The sequence below is a fragment of the Mirounga leonina genome, unplaced genomic scaffold (genome assembly GCF_011800145.1).
Source record: "Mirounga leonina isolate KUSES-001 unplaced genomic scaffold, KU_Mleo_1.0 Mir_180, whole genome shotgun sequence".
In the NCBI taxonomy this organism is placed as follows: Eukaryota; Metazoa; Chordata; class Mammalia; order Carnivora; family Phocidae; genus Mirounga; species Mirounga leonina.
This window is the reverse complement of record NW_023270469.1, coordinates 31,972,358-31,987,015: the sequence shown is the minus strand read 5'-3', so window position 1 is coordinate 31,987,015 and position 14,658 is coordinate 31,972,358. Positions and strand designations below refer to the sequence as shown.

The 14,658-nt window shown below is 48.8% G+C and overlaps 1 protein-coding gene across 1 annotated transcript; it reads right to left on the bottom strand.

The window, feature by feature from the left end:
- Positions 1 to 211: 211 nt before the first annotated feature.
- SALL1 (spalt like transcription factor 1) lies at positions 212 to 14,540 on the bottom strand. The gene is made up of 3 exons (XM_035025333.1): positions 14,446 to 14,540; positions 1,864 to 5,300; positions 212 to 652 (listed from the first exon to the last, which is right to left on the bottom strand). Exons 1-3 carry the CDS (start codon positions 14,519 to 14,521, stop codon positions 212 to 214), a joined length of 3,954 nt encoding a protein of 1,317 aa, XP_034881224.1. The 5' UTR covers positions 14,522 to 14,540.
- Between the last annotated feature and the right edge of the window lie 118 nt (positions 14,541 to 14,658).

The window sequence follows — 14,658 nt, the reverse complement described above, 5'->3', positions numbered from 1 at the left end:
GTATTTAGTCCAAAATACAGAAGACCAAAGTTAACGCTTGCATTGTTTGCAAAGCCAGGTTATATCACTAATAAATAAGCTTTCTTATAACTCTAGAAGTTGAACAAGGTACAAAAAGAATGTCTCCATAATGTTGTAGTTCATCGATCTGGGGGAACCAGGAGGGGAGGGGGAGGCAACCGTGGGTCTCTCGTTCTGAGCCAGAGTCGCTTTAACTTGTGACAATCTCTTTGCTGTCCTCCACGAAGCGGGTGAACCGGAAGTTGGTTCCGTTCTCGCTGCTGGCCATTTTCTGCAGCCCGGCCAGGGGGGCGCTGGGCTCGGAGTTCTGGAGCTTCTCCAGATTTCCCGTCAGCCCGCTAATAGGTGAGCTGCTCCCGCTGCCCAGGCTTCCAGCAATTGGAGGGATGCCCCCGTTCTGAATGACGGAGATCTCATTGGCCTTCATGGCCAGCCCGTTGGAGAGCGCCGCTGCATACTGATTCCAGAACCCCGAAGGATCCCCGCTTCCTGACCTTGCCGCCAAATCCTTCTGGAACATTTCCGGGAACTTGACAGGATTGCCTCCTAGAAATGTCATGGGGCCATCCACGGAGAGCCGCCGGCCCCGCCGCGCAGGGGTGCTATTCCACATGTGAGTGCCCATGTGTACCTGAGATGAGGCAAAGGGGGTGGGGAGGGGAAAAGGGGGAAAGAAAGAAAGAAAGAAAGAAAGGGAAAGGGAGAGAGAGGAAGGGAGAAGCTTAATAGTTGAATCTGTCTCCGCTCATACCCCAACACTCGACAGAGCAAGTGGCCTACATGTCTACTCTTACTAAGTGCCAGGCGGTGGAGAAGGAAGAGGGAACCGTCCACCGCGGCCGCCTCCTAATAACGTGCGCACTCTCCCCAGCCCTGGGCCGCCGTCCCTCTTCCGGGGCCAAGATGCCTGCCTTACTTACTCTTTTTTTATTACCCCTATTTAGCTTATAATGGCCTCAAGCAAGCTAGTCAGTCGCAGATAGCTCCTTTCAGGGTTAGAATTGTTATGTCCACTCTCATTGCAATGGTGAGTAGTGTATCTGACACCCTCTACCCTATAAATGTCCTTTTCAGATGGGAAGAAAGTACCCCTCACAGATTGCCCGGTGGAGGGCCCGTGCACAGAGAGGAGAGCCAGAAAGTAATTATTCACCTCGCATTACTGGCAGCAATCTCTAGAGAAATACTCTGTCAACAGAAAAATGTACACAGTAAGAACACTCAACTGTTGCTCTAGAACCTAAGCATATTTGCTTTATTTCCAACACATATCAGCGGGAAGTGTTGTATAATCAATTATCATCATACCCATTAGCAGGGCAGTGTGACGTTATTGTTTCTGGGGACGCGAGCAACGTGCTGGACTGCACGGTTATGAAAAATAGATGCATCCGCCGAGGAGGACGGTAATTATTAAGTGATACGGGCTGCACACAGGCCACGTGGAGGTCTTTAATCAATACCCCGTGGCAACGCCGGGCTGTCTTCCTGGGCAGGTAAGACAATTCATTTGGTGCACTTAGCGAGACAGCGGGGCTGGGGGCTGCTGCTTCGCTGAGGTCGACCAAATGATTCCAGGCGCTCACGCTCGGCGGGCTGCAGCCTGCCCGCCCCCCCCGCCCCGGTCCCTGGGTCCCCGCCACTGATCCTGACCCACACAGGGGGCACCCGCGTTTCTCCGCTGTCAGCCCCACGTGGCAGGTGCCCTCGCGAGAACTCGCTCCCTGCCCATCCTGCCTCTGGGGAGCTGCTGGCCCTGGGAGCATGCATCACAGATAATCAATGGCAAACCAGCAAGAGGGCTGCTGGGTGGGTGGGTGAGGGACAGACAGAGCGAGGTACCTTCAGATTGCCTTTTGTTGTGAAAGCTCTCCCACAAATAGTGCAAGCAAAGGGTTTCTCTCCAGTGTGAGTTCGCTCGTGGATCTGCAGGGCGCTCGACGAGGAGAAGGTTTTTCCACACGTGTTGCAGTAGTGCTGCTTGGGGGTCCTCCTGGGCAGAGCTGGGAGCAGAACTGGGGACGTGGCAGAGGAGGACAGAGGCCCAGAGGGGACGTGACTGGTGGGGGTGTCCTTGCTGTCCTGAGGAGTGACATGTACGAAGCCGTTGACCTCTGTTTTGATGAGAGAGGACAATGAGTTGGCGGGGATCACCGCCGAGGTCTGATTGGGGCCGAGGTTGGAACTGGGCTCAAAGAGCTGTGATGGAAGGTCCCGCATCTGATGTGTCAACATGTGCTGCTTCAGATTACCCTTTGTGGAAAAGCCGCGATTGCAAACTGTGCAAATAAATGGTCTCTCTTTGGTATGACTTCTGTAGTGAATGTCCAAGGCACTCTGACAAGCAAAGGTTTTGCCACAAATGTCGCAAGCGGTATTTTTAAATTTACCCCGGTCTCTGAAAGGGAAGAGGATCCCCAAAGAATCTTCCTTGATGATCCTCTCTGCGTGGCTGGACGTCAGATCCAAAGCCCCACCGTTGACGGGGGTGGGAGACAGACCGTTGGCGAACTCGCTGGGTGCTGCTCTCTGGGGCTTCTCCTCCACGCCGGGGGACTTGTGGAGCTCCTGGGTGCTGCTGGGTGGGGACAGAGCCTGCATAGAAGAGGTAGACTCTGAGATGGCTGGGCTGCCAGCACTTTGGCTCTCCATATCACCACCCACCGAGGACGAGTCGTTGGTCAGGACGTCCCCCTCGACGGACCCGTTCTCCACAGACTTCAGGCTGGCCTGCAGCTGTTCTGCGAGGCCCGCGTTGATCATCTTCATCTGATTTTCCAAAGCAGCGATGCTTGACATCTCCAGGGGCAAAGGCGAAGAAGATAAGCTGTCTTGGGACGCATCCGCGGACTTGGGCGTGTTGGGGATGCTGCCCTCGGGACAGTCCTCCATGTTTTCATCGGAGAAGGTGTCCAGCTCGTCGAAATTCTTCTCGTCGAAGGAGCCCGTGTCCGACTCCATGGACTCGGGGTAGCTGTCAGGGACCGGGGTGTTGGGGATCTGACCGCCCATGTGCATTCGAATATGCTGCTGCAGGACCACAGCGTTGGTGAACTTCTTCTGGCAGATGGGGCAGGAATGCTGGACGCGGAGCGGGGGCATAGCCCGATGGACACTGTAATGGGTCTTGAGGTTCCCTTTCGTGGTGAAGGCCCGGCCGCAGATCTTACACTTGAAGGGCCTCTCCCCCGTGTGCGTCCGGTAGTGCATCTTCAAGGCGCTCTGGCAACTGAGGACCCGGTGGCAGATGATACACTCATTGGGGTCGGCGGCCTTCTTGTCAATGTTCTCCACCAGCTGCTGAAGCTTGGAGGTCTCCGATGCCTGGGCCGAGTCCAAGAGTCCCCCAAAAGGAAACTTCGCCTTGAACTGCTCGGACATGAGCGGCAGCAAGGGGTTGATGAAAGCCGCGGCGCTGCCCGAGCCGCCGTCGGCCGCCGGGGAGCTCAGAGCACCGCCACTGGCCGCCGGGGCCGAGCCGGGGGCCACGCCGCTCTCTTCGCTTTTGCCACCGGAGGGCGGCCCGGCGGACCCTTCGGCTTCGTCCGCGAGCCCGCCCAGGTTTCTCGTGGCTGGCTCAGGGGCCCCGGAGTCGCTTGTGACGGAGCCTGGGGGGCTGGTGGCGGAATGGCTGATGGGGATCGGGGCTGGCTCTTCGGTCTTGATGAAGGGCGTGAGGCTCGGGAGGGTCGGGGGCAACGGCAGGCCGACTGAAGTGGTCAGAGTGGGCAGGACCGGTTTGGTGTCTAGCCAGCTGGTGACCGGCTTTTCCGGAGGAATGGACATGCCGTACGGGATGCCAGTACTCGTGGGGATATTGTCCAGATGCTCAGGCACGGGATAGGGGTTCATCTGGATATGAGGGTATTTCTCTTTGTGGCGCTGAAAGTGGACTTTGAGGTTCCCCTTGGTGGAGAACCTGTTCCCGCAGATGTTGCACTTGAAGGGCCTCTCTCCGGTGTGCGAGCGCAGGTGGATCTGCAAGGCACTGTCGCTCCCGAAGACCTTCGCGCAGAACCTGCACTTGTGTTTGAAGAACGCCTCGTCCGACGTGCTTTTCGCTTCGAAGGCGGTGACATTTGGTGGCTTGCTTTTTCTTTGCTGGGCCAAGGCAGACAAGGAGTTTAAATCCTCCGCAGTTGTTCCGATGTTGGGCAAAGGGCTGGGGAAAACCGAGTTAGCGGGGGCCGGCTGAGGTAGAAGTGGATTAGATGCAGGACTCAATAAACTGCTTATTGCAAAAGCTGGTGAGGATGCTGCCGAGGCTGCCGGGTGGCTGGCGTGCGCGGCGCCAGCGCTCGAAGCCACTTTTTCCGAGGCCGGGGTGGTAACCGCTGCCGCCAGAATGTTAATGTTGGGGGAAGAGCCGCTGTTGGGGGGAACGATGGTGTGGCCAGAGCTGCTCTGAGGTAGCTGGATGGGGGGGAGCTGTTTCACACCGCTGATGCTGGCAGATTGGCTGGCGAGGCTCTGTGCTAATCCAGCTGCTGCAGCCAGCTGCTGAGATAAATGGGAGCTGAGTGTGGACAAGGGGTTGGCAGATGTCCGTAAAGTACCTTGAGAAGGACTCGAAGATGTTGGCAAGTCTGCGCTCTGAGAAGCCAACAGCAGGATTTGGTGACGGATCTGTTCGATGAGCTGCAGCTGGTGGATCTGCTGCTGCTGCAGGGCCAGGAGCTGCTCCATGAGGGCGGGGACGGCCAGCTTGCCCCCGGAGGCCCCGCTGCACCTCGCTTCCTGGGAGAACTGGGCCACGGCCACCTTGGTGCTCTGCAGGTTCTCGATGATGACGTTGCTGTTGATCACCGAGAAGTTGCCCAGTGTCGTCAGGTCCCCGAGTTGAGGTAGAGAGGTTGTGATCGCTGAGGTACCTGTGGAGGGGCCGCCGCTGCAGCCTGGCGGCGGGGGGCCGCCCCCGCCGCCCCCGCCGCCCCCCGGAGCGCCCCCGCCACCTTTGTTAGCCCCTGGGGCCTCCACCTCCATGGACTCCTCCCTGTGGCGGCCGCGGTGTTCCGAAAGGTCGCTGCAGTCGGCCTGATCTGTTTTGTGAACGGGGTCATTCATTTGTTCATCGGGATGCTCGGGAGGCGGGGTGGGAGAGAAGGTTTCGGGTGGGCTGGCTGGGCTTTCATTGACGATTAAAACTAATTGATTTTTAGTACAGTTCTTCTTGTGGAGCAGAAGATCTGATAATTCAAAGAACTCGGCGCAGCACCGGCCACAGACGTGGGCATCCTTGCTCTTTGTGGTGCGACTGGGTTGACCTTTCTCTGCGTCTCCTGCAAACATCAAAAGGTGCAGGGTTAGAAAGGGGGCCGGGACGCACAGGGTCACCCACGACTTCCAAACAAGAAAGAGGGTGACCAATCGTTTTCTGTCTTCCAAACTCAAAACTCTTGCCCCCGAAAACCAGTCGATATCACCTAAGAACGTTCATAATTACATGTTGAGGGTATGGAGGAATTCCTATCAATCTGGTATCTCAGAGAGCCATGGTCTTCAGATAATCCATCAAAATATAAAATACTACGAACTGAAGACATTGGTGCATAATGAAATTCCATAGCGAAATATTGATTTCCAATATTTTATACACCTTATTGTCTACTCATCCAGAGAGGGTCCAGCAACCATTCTGAGGACTTATTAGTCTCTTGAGTTTCTGTCAACCTTATTCATTTTCAACTGATTCAAAGATATCTGTGACAGTTTGTTCTGTCACTAAACTAATTTGTAGTCATTCAGGTTCCAATCAGTTGTTGACGGGTGGGGGGGGGGGTGGGGGAGTGGGGGATGCATATCGCCGAGCAGAAGACTGACAACTTAAAAATCACCTCCAGCCCCTACCTAGAACCTGAGCTAAGGCTGATTGGTGACAAACACACTTTTGCCACATCAGTAACAAATCCTCCAGACTGCTCAAGACTCCGCTGAATACAAACAAGAAAACCACACACACACACACACACACACACAACAAAGAGAAAGGCAATGATCATAATCCGTTACAAGGCCTGCCTGGCACCTATATATCACCCCATGGCATGTTTATTTTTAAAATTAAAAAATGCAACCTTGGCTACCATTCCACTATTCAAGGAATATATGCCACTATGCTCCGAATGGCAACGTTATGCCTCTAAATATTTCATCAAAAGAGCTCTTTATATCTATAAAAACTGGCACAAGATTTACATTTCTGATTCAACATCAACTTCTAGAAGGATGTGCAGTTAAGGGGAAGGGAAGAAATAATTCTTGGTTTAGAGTTTGGAAAGGCTGTGCAATTCTCCTTGTCTGAATGCCTTTAAAAACAGTTTGCTCTTAACTCTTATCAATTGTTTAACAGATTGTCCTGAACCTTTCATTATAAAAATCCCTTTATTTCATGTTTGTTTCCACTGGTTGCTCAGATTTCTTCTCGCTAAGATCCATTTGTAAATTAAACATAAAAATCTCCAACTCCAAGCTAACATCCTATTCAAAGACAGGATGGAGCCCCATTGTTTGCCCAGCATGGGGAACACCAACTTCTGTTGTACAAATGGTGTGTGGTCATCTCCGAAGGCTGTGAAAAAAAAAAAAAAACTGTTTAATTCAAGGATTACCTCCCTGCATGCTTTTCTGCAGAACTGAATCAGATAATAGTTAGTTTCCATGACTTCCAAATTGAATCTCCCAGAAAACTTGCAGGGGGAAAAAAAAAAAAAAGAAAAGAAAACTAATTGCAAATATGAATAAATACAAATTCAAAATGTTGCTTTTTCGGTAAACTTAAGAGTCAACTCCAAAGAGCCAGCCATTTGCCTTTTCGTAGTAAACATCCAAAAAAGCTTGAGTACTTTTGCATTCCAGAAAATATAATTAATGCCTAAATACTAACTTCTGGAAATTACTTTAACTCTTTTTGCCTTGAGTGATGCCCAAGTTGATGAGAACCCCCGGTGAAGTATGCCAAATGTATGCACACTTTATTCAGTGGGAGTGTTATTTGAGTAGCTAAGTTATACTTAACAAGCTAGCTTTTCTAATACCCATCTTTTAATCTTCACAAGGGTATAGAGCAAAATGCATTAACAATACCAAACAAATCTTAGCTGTAGCAGAAAATACCAATAATGATTCAGTTTTAATTTAATGTTTAATCATCCTAATTGGCACCGGATTCCTGTGCACATTCAAGGTGCTGTTTTAAGCACTTTCTGTCTCTCTCCCTGCCTTAAAATAATGTAAACAAAATATTAAACGAAATTCGCTAAAGTTATGTTGCTTAACTTGGGACAAAAATAATGTGACAAAAATTCTGTTTAAAGCTTCTTATTTTGACAACCAATTTTAAATGATGCATCCATTTCAGATGCTTATTTTAAACTAGGAAATGCAATTCCTAATATATTCAACAGAAATGTTATTTCTTTCTCTTTGCACATTTCCATATGTAATGGTTATGTTTCCATCTACTTTTACAGCCAATTATGAAGGAACAAAAGCTATTCTGTTTGTTCACACATTTTCAACAAAATGCATTAAAACTATTATGTCAGCATGTTCTATTAAGCTCTGCATTCAGTGGAAAATACTTTTCAACCAGCTCACATTTATCAAAACATAAAGCCACTTTAAAACACAGTTTTGCTTGGTCAGCTGGGCTTAGACAAATAATGACAGATTCAGAACTAAATAACTAGCAAGGGAAATCAGAAAACTGACTTCATCAATTGTACACATTACAATGTAGTTACTTCAAATATTTAGCACATCTGTGTTCACGATTAGAGGGCATTTTAATTCTTTATAACTTGCAAACGTCTGATATTCTCATAATATATCGACAAAATAAAAAGAAGGTCACTGTACAGGATTTAGCTGATTATGACTTTCCTGGGCTCGAATTCTGGCATTTGCACCGCTTCAAGACTCACTTGAGAATTTTCAAGTTTTTCAACCTGAACATTTTTAGATTTAGGATTGTGCTAACTGGACAGAAAATGTAGATGCTTAAAAATAAATACCTGCTTGCTTCTAAGAAAGAGACTGTGTTCAAAAGCTGCCCGTGTTTTAGCTTGGATTTTCACAACATTTTAATAAGCTGACATTTGATCTCACTGGAGAGTCGATTAATTTAATCTCCTGATGTTTACGAACACCAAAAAAAAAAAAAAAAAATTCCAGTATCTATTTTGATTTATTTCAAAAGCAGGTGTCGCTCTACTGTAAATAGCTCTTAACTTTAGATCTGTCTGCATTCTGAACTGAACTGCAATGAAGAAGCTCAACAACAACAAAGACAAAGCATGAGGACTAGTTTGAATCTTTAACTACCAGAAGGAATATTTTAAGTTGTAATAAGATACACGCACACACAAACATGCTCTAATTCATTTTTTGACCGTCTGCTATCTTGTTTCTCAATAATCTGTTAACACAGGATTGCAACTGGTGACCCCATTATAGTAAATACAGTTGCCTTGCTCCCTGTACTAGGGTGAAAGTAACATTCCAGTTCCACTTCTATGGCGTTTGCATACAAATTGATTTTATAATCCAAGTCAGGCAGGAACGTTTGAGAAGTAGTGGTTTGCTAAGTTTGTACACACAAAAAGATAGCTGGAATTTTTCCAGGATTTTTTTTTGTGGTTTTTTTTTTTTTTTTTTTTTTTTTTTTTTAGAGGATAAGGTGGTGAACTTACAGTTCCATCCAATTTATACAAAAGTCCCAGATGTTTTAGGTCTTGTACTATTTAGGTGCTTGACACCCAATTCAAATTTGTCAGTTTTTCATCATCTCAACCTAACATTGCAGAATAGGAGGCAGAAAATTGAAGTGTTCCAGTAGATCTGTCTACTGTGAAAACAAAAATAAAACTATGCCCCACACAGCAAGGTTTGGCCAGCCAGGAAAAAAACCAAACCAAACCAAACCAAACAACCCTACTCTACCACATTTAGTTTTCTTTTTTGGAGCTCTTCAGAAAGATCCTTCACTTTACTTTCCATTACCTTACGATCACATTAACATTTTTAATAGAACATCGCACACGATTGTGATTTTGGAGCCTATAATTTTTACAGGCTGTTCCTTCCCGTAGACTAATTTAGAAAGGCCATCACCAACATTTTTGATTGATTGGTCTTTATCTTTTTATTATTAATATACATATATATGTTGTGTGTTTTCTTTTTGCCCAGACCTGGGAAAAACCTAAATCTGAATGTCCAGCTTAAGATTCCAAAGAAATTTTAAACACTCCAACGTGTGCCCTGCATACTCTCTGTAATAATGTCTTAAGTTTCCCTCTATGTGATATGCAACCAAATGACACATCAGTGGCCCGCTTCAATTCCCTCCGTGTTCTGGCCAGGATTAGTGTATTCTCGAGTGGAAGAATACAAGCAAAATCTCTGGAAAAAAATAACAACACGGGCAAGACACTCCTTTTAAAGCAGGGATACAAACCCACCTAATGCACACAATAAATGAAAGGGGGAAAATGTCTTCCCCTTGGATGAATCAAACTGAACACTAGATGGGGTTCCAGTTGCAAGGGTTTGTTCAAAAACTTCTTTGTGGCTTTTCCTATTCCAGTGACGCGTAAAAAGAGAGACTCCTTAAGGCGAGATCTAAACTTTGACTACATAAACATTGGCAAAGGCACAAGAAACTAAATCCCTGTTGTTTGAGGGTAAAACTGAGCTATGGGGACTACCTGTCAATCTTCCCCTTTGGGGGTCTGGCATCTGAGGGTGACAGGGGAATAAGGTTAGGAAAAGAAGCCAAGCTGATAAGGTGAAACTAAAATAAACTACCAACTTCCTGCTAAGTGACTAGCAAGACTCAATTTGGGGGTCACTGGGAAGATACTGAAGGACATACTATGATCTGGACCTTGTCACCTTTTCATGGGAGGAGACTAGCAAAGGTTAAAACAGCTCGACACATTTAGCTTTTCTAAAGCCTGGCACACACACTTTGTGTGTGGGGGGGGGGGGAGGGGTGTTGGGGCTTTAGGTAATTTACCGTCTCTGCTAAACTGCTAAATTCCTTCAGTTTTGGTAAGCTACGAAAATTCTGGAAGATGGGGCGAGCAGTAAACCACGCGGTGTCTTAGAAACACCGAATTAAGACGGCAGGAGGACTTTGTTCTGGTTACCACAGAGAGCTGGGCTTTGAACCATTTCAAAAAACTTAGCAGACTGGGACTCTGCCGCTTGCTCGCTCGGGTTCCCACTAAGTTCTCCATGTGAGAAATGTGGGTTTCTGCCTTCTGAAAGGCTCCTGGTAAAGATGACTTGCTACCTGCAGACGTAGAAAGAAATGAAAGTCCCCAAAGAATAACCTATAAATTGGCACTTGTCTCTATAAACCATAGGACAAACTTGATGCACCAGAAACCATGAGACCCTCACTATCACAAATTCACTTTTGCATCTACTCTCTCATGCCCAACTCTACTTTGCTTGTTGGTATGTTTGTTTTTAACGTTTTAGAAACTATTTGCAGCCCGAAGCAAATCCCCCCAAAACAGTTTGCGTTCTCTCATCCAGAATCTTCCATTATGCCACAAACTTAGAATAGGCCTGATTAAACATGAATTCTTTCCAACTGCCTTATCGTGCAGGTGTCGGTTTTTCAAAAAAAAGCAATTAATTATAGTTCTCTCTAACCTTTTGGGCCCAGAAATCAATGTGTTGCCATTAAGCTGCTCACAATGAGTAAATTACTTTGGTAAATAAGAGAATTTCATTATTAATATAAATAAGAGGAATGTTTATGATACTTTATATGAGTCAATGTTTTATCTCGAGTTCGTGATGTTTTTATCGCTCTTCCAATATTATCTTTTCCTTGAAAAAGCTGAGCACCAAAATACTTTAATAAATGAATGGAGTCTGAATGGTCCATCCCTCAATCTTCACACACACACACACAACTCTGAAACCCAGAGCTTAGTAAAGAACCCACACAGAAAATCATCAGATTCTAATATTCCCCTTCCTCAGAATTATTCATCCCGGTAAATAATTTTTCCAATGGCAGTCATCTTTCTACAAATAATCTGAGACTTGTTGAATACCATTTAAGAGACAAGTAATATGTGCCATAATCTTGGTTTCATAAGAAATAGAAAAATTTCCCAGTTTAATGTAGGGGGTTCCTGGTATTACAGCTGAATTAAAATATGAACATTGGAAGACTGACCAAATAATCTTGTTTTCTTGAACTTGTTCTGAGGGAGTTATCCATGTGGCTGTTTAGCATGGCTCTGGTTTTCTTTGTATGCACGTGCACACACACACACACACACATACAAACACACATGCAGGACACACAGCACAACAGCCCTGGCTGCTCTCAGCCTGAGTCTCTGCTTCTGGGCTCCTGTGACTGGGGGCCCACAAACTTTTCTAGGTCCGGCTCTAGGTAGGAATCAGCACGTGTAGGTGCAAGCCTATGTCAAAGGCACCAACTAGATTTAATTCGGTTTCTTCGAGGTTTCATGGACCATATTTTCCGACCATTTTGAGACATAAGAAAAAGTAACACATTGTTTGAGTGAGGCACTGTCTTCTAAAAATGTAATAACCTTTATATATGTGGGGGGAAAAAACCCAAAACAAAACCCAAAAAAGAAAAAAAGCCCCAAACCCCAACAACTCGGTGAAGTGTGTGTGTTCTGTGTCGGGGGATGCATGGAGATTGCTGAATTCCTTGCAGAAAAGGTGGCGATTTTTTAAAGGTTACTTTGAGATAGGTCACGTATTCTCCAGCCCGTCTCCCCACTACTCTCAAATAAAAAGATGGGGCGTGTGGAAGGCCCTCCTGTAAGGCAAACGCTGAGGAGGATTAGTTGTGTACTAATATTATTACAACATACTAAATCCTGTAACCCTATTACAAAATCTACCCTCTAGGCAGCTTCCCCCAAACTTATTGTTCAACCATGTAAAAACAGTCATAACCTAAAACCATTACCACGGAAGAAAAAGAGGGGGTGGGGAGAGGTGAGAAAGAACTGGGAAGAAAAGTGCTGGCCATGGTGCCCCTAACACTTTACTGCTTCTTAGGACAATGAACCAGCTTTAGGGGAGAAAAAAAAAAAGGGAAGAAAAAAGAAAGAGAGGGAGGAAGAAAGAAAGAAAGGAAACTTGATTCAGTGACTTAATTAACTTACCTCAAAGCTCAAATAAACTAAAAAAAAAAAAAAAAGTCCTAATAAATAATAATGGTAAGAGGTAGTGAACTCCTTTTATGCTATCGCTTTATGAGAAGCCCTAACTATTAAAAATTCCGGATTCAGAAGGCGACAGGAGAAAGGCAAAGATCTAGCAGGCATCATTTCTCCGCGAAGCCAGCGTCTTTTTTCTCCTTTTTGAAAATGTATGAAATCAGTACAAATTGACAAAAAAATTTAGAAAACCCCAACAAAACAAAACAAAAAGGCAAAACAAACCCCGAAAAACTCTTTTCTTCTCCTCCCGTTTGGTTTTTCCTACACAAATTGGGAACTTTAACAGTGTTCGGGGTGGAAGGTCTCACCAGAAACTTTAGGGAAGATGGGTGTAGGGGCGAGAAGCAGAAGAAACCAGCTGAGAAAATCCGGAAAAATATTCGGAGCTGTTCCTGCGGCCTGGGGTAATTTCACCCCGATTTATCTCGCGTGCCCGGTTTGGCCTGGGGTGGAAAGCGGGGTTCGGGGGCTCTTCTCAGCAGACTGAGAAATCGCAGAGACTCTGGGTAAGGCTGGAAGCTCGAAAAAGTACTGGGGTGGGGGGGCAAATATTGTAAACTATTTTCTTAATCGGTCTCAGTTCTCCCCAATTTCTTACAGGGACCCCCCACGCCAGGAGTCCCGTTTCCCGACAGCCGGGGTGACGGGAGTGGGAGTCCCTTGGCTTCTCTGCCTGGGCTCTGCGCGGCTCCCCGCGCCCCAGCTCTACAGAGAAGCAGGCCTCTAGGGAAGGAGCCCGGGGACCGTGGGGCCCGGATGGTCGCAGTTTAGTGGACAGAGGTGCCGATCTAAGGGCACGCTTCTGAGCCCTGTCGGGGTCCAGTTCCCTCCTCCATACCCCCAAATGCTGCCCAGGGCTTGAGCATTCCGAAAGGCATCCGGAGCCGCGGAGACCCCGCCGGGGTTGCCCTCGTCCTTCCCGCAGCCGAGAGGCAAGCATCCTGCCGGGGACCGACCCGGGCGCCGCTCCTTCGCCTCGGGCGCTGGGCCTGGCAGCTCGGAGGCCCCTAAAGTGAACCACCTTCAGGGACAAGGAGGGATTCGAGGTGTCCTCCCTGCGTACCCCAAATCCCCCGCCGGGACCTCTCCTACTCTCGGCCTCGGCGCCCTCACACAAACTTTGTTCTAGACTTGTTCATTCCCATCGGGACCCCGCAGTTGTCGCCTCCATCCGAGAAAGCGAGTGTCTCTGTTTCGGGGGGGAGGTTCTCCTCTGGCTAGAGAGCCTCCCCCCCGCCCCCAGCCCTGGAAAAAGACCCTCACGATTCCTGGAAGCACGGCATACCACGATCCTCAGCGGACGCACACCCAATCTAAAGATTTCTCGGGGGCGAGGGGTGGGGTGCATGTATTTGGAGAAGAGATGCGGGGATAAACTTGGGTAGCCGGACCCCAACGCTGTTCCCGGTCCGCCTGCAATGTGTCTCGGAAGCAACCAGCAGCAAAGAGCACTCTCCGCCCCTGCTGCGACCCCGGCGTGTCGGGCACCGGCGCCGCGACACAGGTCCCCGTCTTCTGGCAGCTCTGAACCCCTAAAGGCACCCCATTCCCCCGCGCGGGCCCAGGTGGAGTGTGAGCGCTTGGGGGGGGCGCGGCACGGGGGGCTCCCCCGCGCTGGGAGTTCAGCCCGGCGCACCAAGTAAACTTCCTTCCCGCAGGCAGCAGGGCCGGCGCGGCGGAGGCCGGCCCGAGGGCCCCCGGCACGGCGCGGGAAGCGCGAGAGGCCCCGGGCGGCCGACCTCCGCCCGGCCCGCGTCCCGCCGGCCACCCGGGCCCCGGCCGCCGCTCCCCGGAAAAGCCGGGCCGGAGGAGCCGGGCCCGCGTGCCCGCTCTCCTCCTCCCCCCACGCCCGGGAGGACCCAACAACTCCGGAAAGATTCTGCCGGGAGAAGTGTTTGCTCTCCCCAGGCCAGGGGGGAAAGCCCAGCGCAGGCAAATTGAAAATTAAAAAGGAAAAAACAAAAAAAGAAAGAAAAGAAAGAAAGAAAGAAAGAAAAAGAAAGAAAGAAAGAAAAGAAAGAAAGAAAGGAAGGAAGAAATACGCCGAGTGGGAAAGGCGAGCGGGGACCCGGCGGTGGCGGCGGCCGGGGCGGTGGGCGCGGGGGCCAGCCGCGTGTGCGTGGGTCCGGGTGTGCGTGAGTGTGAGTGCGTGTGTGTGCGTGTGTGTGTCCGCGGCGCGGGCCGGAGCACTCACCATCTCGCCGGGGGAGCGAGGCCACTTCGGGGTCGGATTGGAAATGTTGAGGCTTCGCTTGCTTCCTCCGCGACATGCTGGCTCAAACATCAGCTGGGGCAGAATAAAAAATTACTAAAAAAAAATCTTCTCAAAATTACGGAAATCGAGCGGCGGCGGCGGCGGCGGCTCCCCCCGCCCGCCGGCCCGCCCGCCCCCTCCCCGGCTCCCCGG